General features: G+C 34.9%; 1 protein-coding gene across 1 annotated transcript; it reads right to left on the bottom strand.

The window, feature by feature from the left end:
• Nucleotides 1–5299: 5299 nt before the first annotated feature.
• On the bottom strand, nt 5300–19476 carry LOC121423192. Its single transcript, XM_041618511.1, has 17 exons — nt 19316–19476; nt 18584–18674; nt 17783–17913; nt 17344–17383; nt 16080–16244; nt 15449–15705; nt 14918–15079; nt 13758–14550; nt 13305–13383; nt 12661–12804; nt 11029–11627; nt 10426–10607; nt 9793–10038; nt 9030–9215; nt 8507–8561; nt 7857–7931; nt 5300–7486 (listed from the first exon to the last, which is right to left on the bottom strand). The coding sequence occupies exons 1-17, from the start codon at nt 19354–19356 to the stop codon at nt 7370–7372; spliced, it is 3363 nt and encodes a 1120-aa protein (XP_041474445.1). The 5' UTR covers nt 19357–19476; the 3' UTR covers nt 5300–7369.
• Between the last annotated feature and the right edge of the window lie 136 nt (nt 19477–19612).

The raw sequence follows: 19612 nt of genomic DNA, 5'->3' as shown, positions 1-19612 counted from the left end.
TTGCCAATCAATTAAACTCGCTTCATTTGTTTACTCTTAATCTCCCTCTCTTTCCCTCTCTCTCCTGCATGTCTTACATGTATGTTTTAACTATCTGCCTCTCTTTTTCTTTGTCATTTCTTGTCTCCTCTTCTCACCCCCCTCTCTCTCTCTCTCTCTCTCACACACACACTATTATTTATTTCCAATTGTGCTATTTGTCAATCTTTATCAAACTATTGTCTGCCTGACAGTCTGCCCTTGGCCGCTATGCCAAGTACGATCTAATTATAACCCTTGCCCAGGCGTTCAAATTCAACAGTCAATGCACAGAAAGATATGTATGTATCCGTCATCTCCTGTCACAAAACTATTACAGAATACAGTTGCCTTGGTGATATTTTGGAGGACAATTAATGTAATAAAATGAATTCTACAAAATTATATGATCTGTCATCTGTATTTATTATTTTTTTTCCATGGGTCTCTTGATGTGTTAAGGCAGAATATGCTCAGAATTGATGTATTTTTTAATGCATTCTTTCCTTATGTGTCTATTATAACTACCAGAAGTGATACCTCCCTTGTTCGTGCGTGGGTGTAATTTTTTTTTGTCTGGATCACTGTGAGGAATATTGATGTGAGTATGCATACAAAAATCTACACTATTATTCCTGGCTTAAAATGATGGAATATGAAATTATGAAACCTGTGGTTTTGTCCTTCGTGAATTCATTGCAAAGCTCATAAATATTGTCTTTTTAAATGTCAATTCTCTAAAGTTATGAAATGTAAGTACATCTCATGTTTTACTTCATATGGGAAGATCTGTCTTTAGATGATAATTCTTCCTAGATCTGGCAGGCTATATAATACAGGCTATAATCTCGAGAAGGTGGTTAGAAATAAATCTTATTCAACTTTTCTTATACGTTGAGCATATCTCCCTCTCTTCCTTGAAAAGTGGAACGCTTCACCTGGCAATATATATTTAAAAACAGGCAAAAAAAAGATTATTAATGAAAATATAAGGGGCTAATTTTTGGAGACCTCATTTTTAAAAGAATCATGGACAAGCCAAAAAATCCTTTAACGATTTTTTTTTCTTACATAATCTTGGCAAGTAAAAGGAAACTGGATGATTATGATGTTGGAAAAATCAAATGTAACATTAATACTTTTTTTTGGGGGGGGGGGGGTAGGCAGCAGGCAGCCCCACCTTCGTCAGTACTAATATGGGCGTATTATGTTGTTCTATGTATCGTTCCAATTATAGTTTGTGTCAACATTTTCTCGTTACTTATCATGATATGTCAAGCATAAAGTATGATTGTCGGAAACATCTCAAAAAGATTTATTTCATTTGTCTCGAACTAGACCAAGGTAATTTATCTAGGCCTATTCGATTTTGGAAGTTAATAAATACATCTTTTAAATTCCCAGAGTATAGTACTGCTAATGGTAATTTTGTTTCTTTCAAGCAATGAATTTCACCTTGGCCTTTTCTGACAAGCTGCTTGGCAAAGTAATAAATCCTTTCTGCCCTCCGCTCTAGCCTTTGAAATGACTTTCCAAGAAAAAATAAATGATCACGCATATCAACAAGGAGGTATAGCCTCACTGAAAACCCAGATAGACTCGTATTAGTAGATGGCTTCTTTGAATATTGAAGTGGTTTTTCACTGAGATTTGTTAAGGAAAGGAAGAGGGAATAATTCATAAACTGAAGACAGAGCTAGAGAAAAGCAATTTGTCGGCTGGGACTTAATAGGGATCCATTTTTTTTGGCTGCATTTGCAATGAGCATGCTAAGAATATGGCGCCGTGATAAAAGAGCGTTTTAGTGCAATGCAGTTGAGCATACGACCCAACTATAAAATAAAAACATTCCAATTTATCTCTTGATCAAAATTAAGATATGAACTTATTCAAAAGTGCCCAAAATAAATTTAAAAAAACCCCAAAACCTCATTGGACATACATGTGAACAAAACTCATTCCGCTTTGTTTTTTATTTACTCGAAATGAACTATCACGGACTTTTGTAATTTTTCTTCTCATAATCACTCCGTTGTTTAAACCCATTTCCATGTAGACTAAAACCTAACCGGGAAAAATACAGATGAGATAATTTATTTTTCATCCGTTTAGGCTTTTCTCCTGATAATGTTTTCTTGTAAATTGAGATGATCGTACGTGCCTTTTACGTACACTGGTTATAAGGCTTGATTTTATTTCTTAGTTTGAGACGTCATTTAGTGCGCTTGTATTATATGGAGTCTTTATAGAAAGTGATAAAATGCCTATCGTTTTCTAGCTTTCTTCTAGCATTAGTGAATGCATTTACTCCATTTAAACGCATTTTCATGTTTGTATTATTTTTGCATTGTTCACGGACTTGCTGAAAATCAGCTATTCACAGCAAGCGTTTTAACCGTGCAAGAAATTAATACAAATATAAATTATTACATTTTGTTTCCTAATTGCTATTTGTTCTCCTTCCGTTCGTCCCCTTCTCTCTTTCTCCCTCTCCTTATTTAAAGTAATTTCCATCTTCACCCCCTTTCCTTATTAATTCATTCATTCTTCTTTTTCCCGTCCATCTCGTCTTCCTCTTCTTGGATTCATTCATTCACTCATTCATTCACTCACTCATTCATTCGTTCATTCATTCATTCATTCATTCATTCATTCATTCATTCTTATTTTTCCCGTCTATCTCGTCTTCCTCTTCTTGGATTCATTCATTCATTCATTAATTCATTCATTTATTTATCCTTCTTTTCCGTCCATCTCGTCTTCCTCTTCTTGGATCTTCTGCTCTTCATTGTGACGTCGCAGACGAGCAGTTCCTCCAAGTCGTGTGATATAAATTCTCAAAATAATGTTAATTGCTCAAAAAAAATTGTGAGAAGGGTATATCGGTTCCACGACATAAGGGGCGGAAATCTCTCCGTAAAGGTAGGCCGGGGGACAAGGGGCTGCATGGAAAATTTGACAAGCAAAAAAAAAAGGTTATCACCCAAAATTCAAGGTCATTTCGACAAAAATAAATTTGACAAGCAAAAAAAAAAGGTTATCATTCCAAAAGTAAAAGTCGTCTCATCTAAAAATACATATTTTATTTCGATATTGAATGATGTATTTCTTACCATCATAAACGACCAAAAATAGCAGGGGGACATTTGATATTGTACCCCCTACTATTTTGAGTAGGAGGACACGTCCCCCCCCCCCCTGTACCCCTGTGATTTCCGCCCATGACAAATGCTCCGCTGTGAATTCCACACACTATTAGTAATTTATTGAACTTGTGTTTAACACTATGCCCTAAAAACCTAACATAAAACCCCATTACAATCCCAACCCTAACCCTACATCTTAAAATGAATTAGTCATGGAGAAATTGTCGCAGGAGAAAATGTCGTGTCACCAATATATCATTAGACACATCATTCCATGTCCCCTTCTATAAGATTTTTTTTGTATTCATAAAATGGATATGATGGGGAAGCGAAGGCCCTATATCGCATGACGTCAGAAATTACAAACTTTAAAAATCCACAACTCTCTTATTCGTTGGTGGATTTTTAGCAATTATTTTCTATATTTTTTTTCTTAGATTATCGACAGGTTGAAATTCCTCTTTAAGTAACTAGGTTTACCCATAGGCCTACGTCTTGTAAAACTTAAATTGATCAATTAGGTTTTCAGAACGATCGATATTTACATATATACGAATAGTCCTATTTTGTGGAAAAGAAAATTGCAATTTTGACCCATGTATTCGAATTTCTGTGAAAAACATATTGAGAGGGTATATACTGAACAGGAAATTTAATGTTACTATTTCTTGAAACTTCTCAGTAGTTTGTTTCTATTTCTTGGCTGTAAGGTTTGGCAGGTATTGTTTTTTTTAAGAAGTATACAATTTGGGGACATTATGATTGTGTCATGTCCCCGGTCACTGATATCGAGAAATTGTTTCCCTACATTTTTCTTCAAAATGATGCAACGTTCGTACTGCACGGATGCTGAATTGATCGTCGGAAATTCGTAATGTCATCTAAACATCCCGTTTCCAGTGTTTCCAAATAACCGTATTCATGCGGTATAACAAGTATAATAGCATTTATATTTTTGGATTGCACGTACATATGATCCCTGCAGAACTGTTTGTATTCACAGATTGTAGACTTGGTGTTAGTAAATAGGAATAATGTGAATATTTGTTTTCTTGAAAAGAAGTGTATAAAACATTGTAAATGAATCATATAAATAGGACTTCTGCTTCTTCTCCCATCGCCTTCATTTTCGTCATTCTACCTTTTCTTCTTCTTCTTCATATCTTTCTTCCTCTCTAGATCTCTTTTATCCTTACCCTGCTCTTTAATAAAGGTTATTCTCCTTTCTTTATCTTCCCTTTTTGTCTTTTCTTTTATTCTTCTTTCTCTTGCACTTTTCGTAACTCTCGATCCTTTTCTTCTTTATTTCATTTCCCCCTTCTTCTTGTTCCCCCTCTGATCTCTACGTCTTTCCCTTCCCTTTCTTTGTTTTATCTTGTGCTTTCTTATCTTGACCCTCATCTCTACTATTCCTTATTCTCTCTCATTTTCCTCCTTCGCATTCTCTCTTTCTCTCTCTGTGCTATTCCTCATCTTCTCTACTTTTGAAGTGATATTTAAAGGACAAGTCCACCCCAACAAAGAGTTGATTTGAATAAAGAGAGAAAAAAATCATACAAGCATAACACTGAAAATTTCATCAAATTCGTATGTAAAATAAGAAAGTGATGACATTTTAAAATTTTGCTTAATTTCACAAATCAGTTATATGCTCATCCTGTTGGGTATGCAAATGAGGAGAGAGATGACGTCATCCACTCACTATTTCTTTTGTATTTTATTATATAAAATAGGGAATATCCTATTGTTCTCCTCATAGTCAAGTGAAATAACGATTAACTCCTCCCTGAGCATGTGGAATGTGCATTGTTTAATACTATGATTCAGTCAATTTGGTCCTTATTGTCAAATCTATAAAAAATGAAATATTGTATAATTAAAACAATAAAAAACAAAAGAAATAGTGAGTGAGGGACATCATTGATTGTCTCATTGAGTTGTGCATGTCACTGTTTTGTGAAAAATAGGCCAAACTTTCATGTGTCATAACTTTCTTATTTCACATCCGATTTTGATGGAATTTTCAGTGTGTTATGCTTGTCGGATATTTCTCTTTTGATTCCAGTCAACTTTTTGTTGGGGTGGACTTGCTCTTTAAAATCAATCGTATTGTTTGTAACATGGTTTTCCATTGACTTTAACAATTATGCTTGATTGTGTTATTGATTATACATTTGAATGTAACAGGACCTTGGTCTCAAATCATCCACCGACACACTTTCTTAGCTTTAGAGTAAATCATCAGGACATATTAGTGCACAAAAAAAGAAGCACTAATTGATTTAAGTTTTCTATTTGAAAGACTATGTTTATTCTTTGTTGAGCAAACAAACAATCATTGATAAAAATACTGAAAGGCCAAACAGAATAATGTCTTCCGAAATTCATTGAATAAAACAACAGCTTAGGTAAGCTATTACAAAAAAAAGAAACCATATTAGAATAGTTGGCAAATTATTTTCTAACCATGATATAAGAAATCAATGTACATTTGTTTATAAAAATGTAAACTCCTCTATGTATTTACATTCTAAAATATTCTATATCTATTTACAAACCTCAGAACCGATTTCAGAATACATGAAGCTAAAATTGAAATAATTTGTTTTCAAGGTGCTGACATTACACAAATAATGAAATATTCTATGTATTATAGTATGACATTGTAATGAGGGAAAATCAAATTGTTATACATGGGTTTACCCATTCTCATGGAACTTTATATCAAAAAGTGAAGGTTAAAGATGCAATTTTAAAGCAAGCTATTTGCTTAAATATATAAAATCATAGCTCGTATCGAACCTAGAGTTTGTAAATTATATTCCCATAGAAAATGTTGATAGATCATAAAGTCACTCTTTGAGAGATATATCAGCACAATTCTTAAGTAGCACACACGTAGCTGGATTTTCATAATTTTGAAAAACATCTGTCCATATCAAACACATAGAGAATAAATTTCATTTATTTCTATCAGCAATATCTGTATTGCGATTATAACTTTACTTAACAATATATCAATGCATAGATAAATGAATATATATATATTTATGACCCCTTTTGCAGAGGATATCAATGTACATTGTAATGTCAAAGCACTATGATTGTTATAATTGGATTGATTTATCCGGATACTTTAATGTATCAGTAAGATTGTCTTTAAAATTTGCATCTTCTGTTAGTAGATACAATAGCCCTTGATGTATATTATTAGAATGTAATATAAATATGGATTTTAGACTTAAAAACTAATATGACTAAAATATCATATACAGTATAAAGACTTTTAAGAACAGTGTAATGTCTAGTACATAAAGACTTGATTGCTTCAATGGTATCATAAAATTAATATATTCAGCCAGTAAGAAAGAAAATACATAAATTGTTCACTTGACTCCCTGAATATCTTGTTCTGGGCCTCTTGATATACATTTTGTTGCCTAATTTACCTGCTGAAATGGATGACCACTTAACCTCTTTAACAGAATTAGGCAGCATTGTGCTTTGTCATATTCCATCTTCCATACATTAAAAAAAGTTAGATCCTGGAGAAAAGGATTTTCTTTCTTTTATACAATTTATCAGCCTTTAAACAACTTTCTCAATCAATATAAAAAATAGGGCAATATCTGAAAGTTGTGAATGCTTGAAATATGTTTTAAACATGTTTAAAATAAGGATGCTGAAAGATTATTATGCGAGAGATCATCAGCTCAAATATATCTTTATTGTCTATGTCAAAAATATATGACATTAAAGTATTTTCTCTTCCTTTCTATTTTGTTGGATTATTTCAATACCATGAAATACCATATCAAAGTTACTTTTCTCATGAACACAAGAATATATATTACTGCTCATTGCAGATACATGGATATGAATAATTTAAACTTTGACCTTCATCATTCTAATCTACATTCATTTGAGAATTTCTCCCAAATCAACTAAAGGAATTCATATTCTCTCTCGTAAAAATAATATTAGTAATGTATCTTATAGGTCTATTCTTTCTACTCTCCTCTACACAATGGTAATGCCTTGCTGATCTTTTCTCCATGTTTCCCTATCATCTGCTAGAGTCTCCAAAAATCTTGAGTCCGTCCACAAGCCTTTGAGGTCCCTTTTGCATGCATCTATAAACCATAGCTTAAGCAGCCTGATTTTTGTTTCCAATTCGTGAGTTTGCCATAAAGTAATGATTTTGCTTAGAAAGCAGCCTGTTCTTGATTATTATCTTCATATTCTGCTCGGATGCTGTCAAGGAAACTCATTCCCGATGTTGACATCTTGTTCTGCTGCTCGTGGAAAGATTTCTGCCTTGCCTACAACATAAAAGAAAAACAAAATAAAGAAGTTAATGCCAAACTCGACTATATCATTGCAGTGAGCATTAACATCACAGGGAGTCTTTCAAAACGTGCATCAAAATGGCTGAGCATATGTGATTTAAACACAAGAACAAGTTCCAATTGTTTGGTTAGTGATGTTTAACTTGTACGTAACCTTTATGAAACAATCCTGATGACTTATGAGTGCAGTTTATGAAGTGACTCCTCTGTCGCAATTCCTATTGTAGTTTATACATGTGGTCAAATCATATTTCCTCCAATATCATCTTCAGTGACAAACTGCTAATATTCAAAGATTTCATTTGAAAACATTGATTGCAGAGAGAACCAAGGATCATCTTACCATGAGAGTATTCTTTTCTGATTGTTTTGGGGTGACTGGTCTATTGCTATCTGATCCACCTGCAGCACCAGCATCCTGAATGAAAACATATTAAGAAATACAGAGATAAAAATTATTGTATTTTTAAATTGATTCTTGATACATTTATGTTTACACCTGCAGTTCCTCCTATTCTAATGAAGGATTTACACATGTATTTAAATTTCACTCTCTATTCAAAATGTTTATTAAAATTATAGGCATAAAAGAGGAGCAATCAATTATTTTATTTAGTATATACAATTTAGGTTCTCACAATAATACAGGTGATGGATTTTTTCAATTCTGAAACTGATATTATTGTTGAATATTTGATGCATATATATATATATATACAATTGATTTTGATAATTATGTATGTGGAGGGCTTTGAATATTTTTGTATGTTATAAACCTTTATTTCTCCATTTGGGGAAGTAAAGAGTGAGCAAATTTAATACATACATAATTTTCTTTTAAACATGACCTAGCCTGAGAGTGGTAAGAAAATGGCATAGATTTTCAGTATATGTTCTACAGAAGAATTAATTCTTGTTGTTTATTCACTATTTTGTTTGGGGTGATTTTTCTTCAGGATTTTTTGTAAATATTCATATTCTAACATATCTCACCTCTTCTGATAGTGTTTCATTAGTCATAGCTTGACTTGGAGATCTTGTCGGTGACCTATTGAAAAAGAATACAAGCAAACATTTAGTAATGTATACAAATACCATACCACAAACAAAAAGAAATATAGAGTGCAATCAGCCAATGTTTTTGTGCAAAGCATAAGTGCAGAAAAGTTTTTAAATGTACAAAATATGTGTTAAATGCATTCCTGCAATGATAAAACATTTTTACACATAAATCTTGGTACAGAATGATTTGATACAATTAATTTATTCAATTGAAAGGTATCCTTGTCATTGTTATTATTTCTTAAACCTACCAACTGTAGCAATTAAAGCACATTGGACTTCCATTAAGACACGTTAATAAATTTCAAATACCTGCGACTTGCCCAAGATCAGAGAGCCTTGAAATCTCTATTCATCTGCCAATTAAAAATGTCCAGGATCAAAGGGTCCACAGACAGATCATGTAATCAATTACAAGAAATATTTCCCACATGAAACAAGACCATGTACTTACTGGCTTCTGAGTTGAGAGAGTGAACTGTCTTCGTGCTTGAGCTCTTTCCTACAAGATGTGAGGAACTTCTCTACATCAGTGTGTTGGTAGTCCGAGGCCAGGTCTAGTGCAGACCTACCCATGATATCTTCACAGTCCTCACAGGCTTTATTTGCTACCAACCACCGGCAGGAATCTATGTGACCACTGAGTACACAAGAGAAGAAATATGAATTAATAATTTCATAAGTACAGGATGATACTCCACCTTCAAATAGGACAGGAAATTAAGTAGTTCTGCACTTACAAAATTGCTACTCAATCTTCCAATCCAAAGATAGACAAGTTTTCAAATGTTACAAGATATTAAAACATGATATAAGGGTGTACAATCGATTCTCATCATAATGCAGTTACACCATGAAAACACCATATGATAAGAGATGATTTGAATATTAGAGCAATAACAGAAAATTCAATTTCTTCAAATTCATGGCAGAAGCTTCCATTCCTCTAAATTCAAAACAGAATGTAACATGTACATGTAAATCCTAATAGAGTGAAGTTTAAAGAAGTAGGAGATGTATATAAAGCACTTTGATTATACTTTTGGTAAAGCACTATATGAGGACCTGTTATGTATGTATGTATGTATGTATATAAAGAAAACCCCCCTAAGCTGTCAAAGATACTCTTTAAAGGATAATTATGATAATACGTGCACAAAAATTGGGGGAGGTCTAAAGGGTATACTTTTGTAAAGACAACTGGATTTGATTCTCACCTCATAGCAGCTAGGTGGAGGGGTGTCTGCTGATCCACTGTCTTACAGTTGATTTCCACCCCCATAGCGGCCAGTACCATCATGATGTTTACATGGCCATTCATAGCAGCTTGGTGCATTCCATTGTAGCCTGTAGGGGTGAGCATGTTGACGTTGACATCATTGACAATGAGCCACTTGACGATGTCAACATTACCAGAGCTTGTTGAACAATGAAGGGGTGTCCATCCCCTTTCGTCGGGAGTACTGCAAGAAAAAAAATGAATAAACAGGAAAAGTTTGTAATACTGTCATTAAAACAATTTAGCAAGTGATGAAATATTCAATACTGGAACAATGAAGCATGAAACAAAATCTGCACATACCCTAAATGTCACGTAGATAACAAGTGCTTATTTTTCAGTGTGACAAATTATTCTAATACAAACTCCTAACACAGAAATAGATTACAATTGCAAAAAGAAATACATGAATGTTCTTTCCATGTAGTTTTCTTTTAGGGTAAAACATATTTTTGAAAATCCTGATATAAGTTTGTTCAGAAAATAGTATGCTGTATTGATTTCAAATTTCTTGACAGGAATCAACATAATTTGTTTCCACTGATAGAGTAGTGTAAGATATTTAACCTACTCTTTGAGTTCAGGTTTGAGTTTGATGAGAGCCTTCACTCGATCCAGGTCTCCTTTCTTACAGCATTCATGGATAGATGGACCAGACAATAACCTCTCCTCTTCTTGTCTCTTCCTTTCTTCTTCCTCTTCTTCTTGCTCTTTCCTTTTTCTGTCTGCCTCTTCCTTTGCCTTGATGCCAGCCTTTAGAAAGAGAAAGTATGATGAAAAATAATTTTTAAAATTTGTTTATGATTTTGATATTGACTTGTACAATTGGTAAAATTGATGGACATACATGTGCATCAATTCGGAAATTACCATTTTCAAAACTTGATTCGCATTCTCCAACCAAATTTTCAACATGAATGTATCCTTTTGTTTCTTGAAATCCATGAGGTTAATGTGGTTTATAGATATTAAATACTTCAGAACCTGTTCTGTGCAAATTCTTGATAATTGAATATTTGTAAGTTAGAAACTGAAAGAAATTATCTTGGCATCCTCTTGTACATGTTAGATGAAAGCATACATGATCTAATGAGAATGTCTATGGGATCATCTAAATGACAAGAACATGACAGTCCTTTTGTCTTTGATGAGATGACATAGTCATGTTTCTTACCAGGTATCCACTCATGTAAACATCAGGTCCCTTCTTCTCGTCGCTAGACGATGGAGGATGAGGCGATGGATGCCTGGAGTTGATTGGTGTTGATTGCTTGGGTATCGACACTGATGCATCTCTCACATCTGTCGGTAATGGCTCTGAGTGTTGCGGCTCTTCCACTTCCCCACCCCTGAAGTACCCTCTCTGACCTCCTCTACCTCCATGGTCACTATCCCCATCACCTTTACCTCCCCGTCCCCTGCTGCTCTGATCCCCACCCTCCGTTTCGCTACCGCTACTGCTTCCACTGTCATCACTGCTACTACCACTCCCACTGCTGTATGTGTGATCTGTCGTGCGATCACCATGACTTCTCTCTGTGTCGCTGACATCAGAGTCACTGTCCGTTTCAGTGGCAGTTGTGGTTGACACCACACGTCTCCTACGGTGCCGCCTCCTGCGGCCTGATCTTGAGGAACCACCATCACTAATGAAATGACTGTCTGTCTCCGTAATCTGGCTTAAATGAGGATCAGTGTCAGTATAGACGCTGCTGTCGGCGCTTCGTTCTACATAGTCTGTGCCTTCACTGTCTGATCCACTGGATGACACGTCTAAATAAAAGAAAATAATTAATGTGTTAGCCCAAATCAAACACTTTTTATAAGTATAAAAAACATTCTTCTTTATTTACTGGAATATGAATGAGTGAATGAGAATAGAATGTGGCAGCAATGAGATATCTACATCATGGGTGGCAGTGGTGGGAAATATACAAATATATATATCCCACCCACTTGCCACTCATTATTTACCTATATATTCCACCACTGCTACTCATCTTATATATTCATATCCCACCGCTGCCACTCATATATATATATATATATATATATATATATGAGTGGCAGCGGTGGGATATGAATATATAAGATGAGTAGCAGTGGTGGAATATATAGGTAAATAATGAGTGGCAAGTGGGTGGGATGTATATATAATGAGTAGTAGTGGTGGGATATATATGTATTCAATCATATATAATGAGTAGCAGTGGTGAGATATATAATGAGTGGCAGCAGTGGGATATATAGATATATAATGAGTGGCAGCAGTGGGATATATAGATATATAATGAGTGGCAGCAGTGGGATATATAGATTTGAATAATGAGTGGCAGTGGTGGGATATATAGATTTAAATAATGAGTGGCAGTGGTGGGATATATAGATATATAATGAGTGGCAGCAGTGGGATATATAGATTTATAATGAGTGGCAGCAGTGGGATATATAGATTTATAATGAGTGGCAGCAGTGGGATATATAGATATATAATGAGTGGAAGTGGTGGGATATATGAATATTTAACAGGTGATAGATTGAGAATATTTTCATATGAAAATAATTAGCAGCATGGATATATATTCATATATTTTGAGTGGCAGCAGTAGAATATCTCCATGTATTAGGAGTGACAGAGGTGAGATATTCAAATTATAAAGAGTAGCAGCGGTGGAATATGTGTAAATATGGATGCCCCAATATCTGGGTTTTTTTTTTTGGCAAGAATCGCATATGTACATGTATATGAATATGAATTTAAAATTACAGTAAAATGATCACAAAAGTGTGACATCGTTTTCCTTACCCATGATGATGTTGGTGACTGGTAGTGTTCTGACTGTCCTTCCATCTTCATCTTGAGCTGAGAGCCATCTCTCCACTACGAACTCATAGCTGATATCATCACCATACTCCCTGATCATCAACTTATCCAAGAACCAACCACAACCTGTAATTAAAAAAAAGTCAGCACAAAATAATTTTCATGCATTGCAAGCCCATTTTCATATATTACAGGCTTCCTCCATCATTATGAATTTTATGTCTAGAAATGTCACACCTTTGGTAATAAATTTCCTATGAGAGCTTTCAAGAAGCATTGGCTAACTTTTAAAACAATGATTAAAGGGAGAAATACAGTTGGAATCCAATCTTGGTGGAAGTAGAAGACAATAAGTTTTCATTCCTTCATAAACATTGGATCTATAACTCTTTCCTCATGACCCTTATGGGTCCTTAATTATGTCTTATTGCATGTCACAAACATACAGGTTTGTATTATTTGCATCACGTTTTCAAAGACATACTTCATCCTTCTATGGTATTGAACTAGAAGTATGATACAATAATGCAAAATCACACAAGACAATAAATACATCCCATCTTCGAAGTGATATTTTATCAATTACTTATTCACTTAAAATACTTTTTTGTTTTGACACAACGTACCTAATTCTCTTCTGTCGTGACCAATGGTTACACACTCCAACTTTCCTACATAAAAAGATTCTACCTTGAAGACGTCAATCTGAAATTCAAAAGAAACAAGAGAAAATTTACAAACACTGCTCCACAATGCTGATATGACGAAGTGAGAAAATCAAGAGAAATTCGTTGAAATAAAATACACATTTTGTCTGGCTACATATTGCAGTTCAACTCATTTAGCAAAACTTGAATATTCTTTAACAATTATGTACCTCTTTGCTGAATTTGAATCTTTGAAAAGAAATTGGGAAATGATATCAGTGCCAAAATTTATAGCGTAGCATACACTATAGATAGAGTAGGTTTTTTTAGAACTATTTGAGCAAATTGTGTGGTAGAAACAAGCCCGTCATCAAAATACCCAGCAATCTTACTGCTAAAAAGAGGGTAATAGAAACCATTATGATAATTTACCTGTCCTTTCTGGAACTTCATCTTCTTCCCATCTTTTGTTTCCTTTGTTTGTTTAAGTTTGATCTTTCCTGTGTTGCCCTTCTCTCCATAAAGTATAATATGCACATCGGCTCTTGTGCTTGCACCCAGTCTGTTACCAGTATGAATGGCCATTTCATATACAGTCCTCTTTCCTGATTTTAATCGCGGACCATGCCGCAAGTGATCATAATCGTCCAGCTCCTCCTCCTCTTCCTCTGATGGAGAAGGGGTGGGGTCTGGGGTTATCTGGGTGGAGATCTCCAGAGGGGGTTCATCCGTCTGTGTGCTGATTGCCGCTGGTATTGTTTGCGTGCTCATTTCAGGGAGGGTTTGGGTGGACATGGCCGGCCCCACGGCGGGGGTCTGCGTGCTGATTTCCGGACAGGGGGCGACCGTTTGAGTTGACATCTCAGGGGGTGGGGGAAGAGTTTGTGTGCTCATTTCTGGAGGAGGAGCGACAGTCTGAGTGCCCGAGGTGATGGGAGGTGGTTCGGTCTGCATGGAGATCTCTGCCTGCCATGGATCTGTTAGTGCTTCGATGGTGTTGGCACGCCGCGTTTGAGTTTCTTGAGTGTTGTCGCGCTCTACTGTTTGCATGGATGTTTCCACACCGGTCTGTGTGGTGTTGTCATAGCTGACCAGTGCCATGTCGTTTTGAAGGATCGTTGGTTCTTGATTGATGCTATCATCATCTTCCTCTTCTTCTTCCATCATATCAGCATCGACCAACTGCATGTCTCCTCCGGCCATATCAACTTTAGACATCTGGATACTGCAGGAAAAACAAATCATAGAATACGTGCAGTTATGTTAACACATAAATGTAATGCAAATGCTCCTATTTCAATGGATATAAATTTATCATGGCCTTCATCGGTTATTTTTTTCTGGCTTAGTAAATGTGTTTACAGCAGGAATGTATCATAAAATGACCCTTTGAATCTTATGGTAATAAACTATCAAGAAAAACTAGAAGATTACCCCCAATAATCATGACATTCAAGTGAACCATCTTTTATCTTCAGGTTACTATCAATAGGTTATACAAAATTGTTTGATCAATTAAATAATAAATATAAAGTATAAACTTGATAATGCATGATCACGTGAGTAAGAAAATACATAGCAAGATGACATACTTGAGCCATTCTGGGGTCTGTGAAGCACCACTCCTGACTGGAACCAGTATATTGGTTGGGGCATCTTCTGATATATCGTCTTCAGTCTCTGATTCAGACGCCTCGTAGTGGTTAGGGGGTGGGGTAGGCCTGATACGGATCCTCTGCCCATACTGGTCATATCTGTCATCGGAAATAAAAATAAACAATAATTCCTTACAAATTATAATGCAAACACCACATCCTTAATAGTAATATAGGGAACAATGATTTACAGTCCTTGTATATTTTAGTTCATTGTCTAATCTGAATAGAAAAAGCCAACTTTAATGCTAACAGTAAGATCGGGTGAACTTTGGCTCAGTGATGCTACAATATGAAAAGCTTGGATAACAGAATCTTCAAAAGCAATTGATACCATGGATCTGTCTACACTCTACACAATACTCTCAGAGGTTTTGTGCTTGGGAGCAAATTTTGTAGGGAAATCAATAGTTTTCAAAAAATATAATAGATGTCTATTTCACTTAAAACAAACAGTAAGACACCTACCCATATCGCTTAGTACTGGGATTGTACACTGCAGACTTGGGCCTGATTCCTCTTGAGGTCTTGGGCCTCTCTTCCAGGGCCATTGCAGACCTGGGTCTGATGCCATAGGTAGACCTGGGCCTGTCGGGCCTCCTGGGTGGATATGTAGCTGAGGATTCAATGATTGGTAGACTACCCCCAGGACCCATCTCTCTTGTGGAATATACCCTTGCTGAATACTTCTTGTTCTTCTTTCCATTCTCAATCGGAATGGTTTCCTAAAAAGAACAATGTAAACGCATTTAGTTCTGAGTACACAGATTCACACAAATACTATTTTCATCTAGGAAGTACTATTATGAACGAATTTTTAAAAAGTAATACAAACATAGAGGGATCATATGAGTAAATCCGTAACAGGTCTACAGCGATAGGCAAGAGAAAACATTACCTTGGCTCTGGAATAATTTCTTAGGTAAAAACTGACCAACAAGTCAATATCATCATCAACAATTCATTTTCATCACCTACATGTATCAATGTATGAAACTGTAATGCTAAAGATATAAGCAAATCACCACTTTCAAGAACTCACAACAGTGCTTATGATATATGAATTTATATCATAATAATAATAAGAATAAACACTTACTGATGCAACAAGAAGTTTTGTGGCAGTGTTCACCAATCTCTCTGTTTCCCCCTTAGAGAGGTAGGGCCCATGCTTAGACCTCAACATGAGAGGGCCACCCCTGAAGTTACTCCGCCTCTTTTTAGGAGCAGTAGCCTTTGGCCTGACGATGGTAGAATATGGGTTCTAATAAAGAGACAGGGTATCAAGAGAAAAGCTCTTAAAACTATTCAAAATGTACCTCCATTCAACAAAGTGAACTCAGTAAACATACATTTTTCTTCCCTTTACATTCCAAAGCACACAGACACATAGTTATATTATGTGATATGCATTAACTATATACAAATTGCTTTTTTATAAATATATCATATACATAAAATCTTCACTGTGTATTTCATATGGGGATGCTGATAATGACATACACATGTATATGATTGCTCCTCACACACTGTGTATGTGTAAGATAACAATGGTACCCTGAAAATTACATCTCAAAAGGAAATCAGTTGCAACTATTAAAGCATACTCACTGAAGCATGTTTTACTGAAGCACAAGCCATTATCAAACCTTTGAAAATAAAGTGGTAAACAGACCCTCTCCCTATAACAATACACCTTGGTCTGCTGTACTTTGCTTCACACCTCAATGGCCAAGCTATTAGTCTCGGTGTTTGGTACTGATTTCACAGTCAATAAATCTTAATTAACATGCAGCAAATTGACCATTTAAGTTGTTCTTTGTTAGATTGGCAATTATACTGTCTAAAAGACAGTCAATGTTCTACATGTAAGTGGTAACAAAAAGAGAAAAAATGGGCCACTTTTATACCAAATTGCTGGGATATTGGGTTATTTTCAGACAAATACAATAAAAGAAGTGTTGTATTTGATGTTTACCTGAAACCAAGTTGAAATGAAATAGCAGAGGTATTGGTTATTTCAAGACAGATCCAATAAACAAGGAGTCATATTGAGTCTTTACTAAGCACAGTTAAGGGTAATCTAAGTTCACACAAAGAATATTTACTGTTTTGTTGAAACCAAGTAGAAATAAAATGCACTGTAGGATTTTATAACACATCATGCTAGGGTGAATAGAAAAAAGGTATAAAATGGGATATTTACATGTATACAAATGACTTTATCCCTTGCCTATTATTCTATTCACTGGGCCTACCAATGGATTCAAAAAGTTTGAATTCATAAATAGCAATATACTATTGATATCTGATGGGCCCTTTTTATTGACATTATTGCTGGTCACGTCAAAGTTCGTACTTACCGTGTACTGTGTTTTGGTCATGTACTTGTCTACATCTCGCCTGCAAATGAAGAGAAAGAATTATGAAGGTCTGTGTTGAAAAAGTATGATGTGTATCAAAAAGGTATGTAGGTATATATTTAAATATGAAGACATACAGAGCACAATCTGGAGAAGAATGCATGTTCACTCTTTATAAAGATAAAGTGCAAAACTGATGCCTCCTGCCTAAAACAAAATTATATGATAGCTCTGCATAAAGTTAAGTGACTGCAAGAAGAGTATTCTTCTGTTTGCATTATTTTCCTATTCATAAGCAGACATTTCCAGCTTTAAGGAACCACTAAACAGCCACTTCATTTGATAAATACATGTATGAATACTACATAATGCTGAAATTAGTCAAATAAATTATTTTGATTGGGTGTGAACTGTTTTCATTTGTGTTCACATTACATACCTGACTTTGTCTTCACTGGCCATTGCACTTGGCCTGGGTCTCATCTGGGTCATATGTTTCTTGACCTCTGGGCTCTTGAAATAGTGCTTTAACGATCGATCATGAAGACCATCATACAGGAGTGTGGGTCTCTGCAAATGAAAAAAAAAACATAAAATTGTAATACTTTTAAAAAGTCAGCATCATTTTTTTTCAGTACTTTTCATGATAACAAAGAGGAAAATAAACACAACTTTCATTGAAATAAATCAAGATTATGATAAGTAAACAACTGTGTTTGCAACTTCTTTATAATCAGAAAATTGATAGAAAATATAATTTGCAACAGATATGAGGTTATGACAAAGAAAATCTTAAAACAGGAATTTAAAGGTTGATATCATTATCACTATCATTTGTTGTTACTTAAAAAAAGCATAATTGTTTCTATCATCAACATCATGATTATTTACATGTAATGATCATTATTATCATATGACCCAACCCCAAATGGTGATAATAATGACTTAATGATGATGATGAATGATGGTGATAATGATGGTGATGATGGTGGTGAACTTGTGATGATGATAATGCATGATGCTGCTGATGATGATATTGAGGATGATGATGATGTTATTGATGATGATGGTGACAATGATGATATTGATGATGATGGTAATGATAACAATGATGTACAGATTTGATGCATGATGACTGTTTCTTTGATTCATGCATGCTTGCAAAGATGATATATTACAAGTTTTGTGGGTAAAACTCTATGCCTACAAGAAGGTATGCTATAATAATTTCTAAATTTACCGGTTTGAGAGTTGGATAATGTCTTTGTGGTTTGTCTGGTCCTGACAGATCAAATGCATCCTCCAAACGTTTCACCTCCATATAATATTTTCTAGAAGAAAAAATCAACAAAGAAAGTTAATGAGCAACTTCAGAATGACTAATGACAACTTCTTTAACATGATGATGTGATATAATATTATTTGTACAATATTTTTACAGTTAAAAAATATTTTGATTAGAAAATACACAAATGCCACACCCATAACTGAGATGAATAGAAGATGATCAAGGATCGAGCACTTAAAATCAATGAATTAAGTGAAATATAATTGACCACTTTTATCATGTGAATAATTAATTAGCCATAGGCCTATTATATATCAAAGTTAGTCTCTAGTCACAAAGATGCAATGCCTTGACGAAGCTCCATCATAAAAAACCCCACATCTTTAACATTTATAAAATAATTTCAAGTCAATAATTGACTAATTTCCTTTAATTGATAAGAAAAATATTGAAACAGTTTATGATAACTTAAAATCTCTGTTAATAATCATGTTTATTGAGCTCATACAAAGTGTGCATGGTATTTGTAATTTTGTATACTACAAGCAGATCGACAAAATCATAATATTCAAGGACAATCCTATGCTGAACTATATTCAGTTTCAGACAAGAATCTATAATATTCTACCACTTCTGTGAATATACCCGGTATTATATAAATATTGTTCCCGGATATATACTCACAACTTCTTCGCCGTGCTCTTGATAACGTCCTGTGACGACATCTTGAGGTAATTATCACCAAAATGCTAATATCTGTCCCAGAAATCAAAGTACAATATATCGTCTTGGCTACAGCACAGCAGATAATTGATTATTTTCGCAAGCCAGCGTCTCTACACGCTGAGCTATATTGGTAACAACATAATACGGCTGCCACGCGAGAGACGCACCTGTCGTGCGATGTGTACGACCGTACACAACCCTTGGTAGCTAGGGAGACGCGTCACTCTTAGTAAATATAGCTATTCGTTCGAAAGG

This window comes from Lytechinus variegatus, chromosome 10, assembly GCF_018143015.1.
Source record: "Lytechinus variegatus isolate NC3 chromosome 10, Lvar_3.0, whole genome shotgun sequence".
NCBI classification, from domain to species: Eukaryota; Metazoa; Echinodermata; class Echinoidea; order Temnopleuroida; family Toxopneustidae; genus Lytechinus; species Lytechinus variegatus.
The sequence above is the reverse complement of the archived record's forward strand: the minus strand, read 5'-3'. Positions and strand labels throughout refer to the sequence as shown.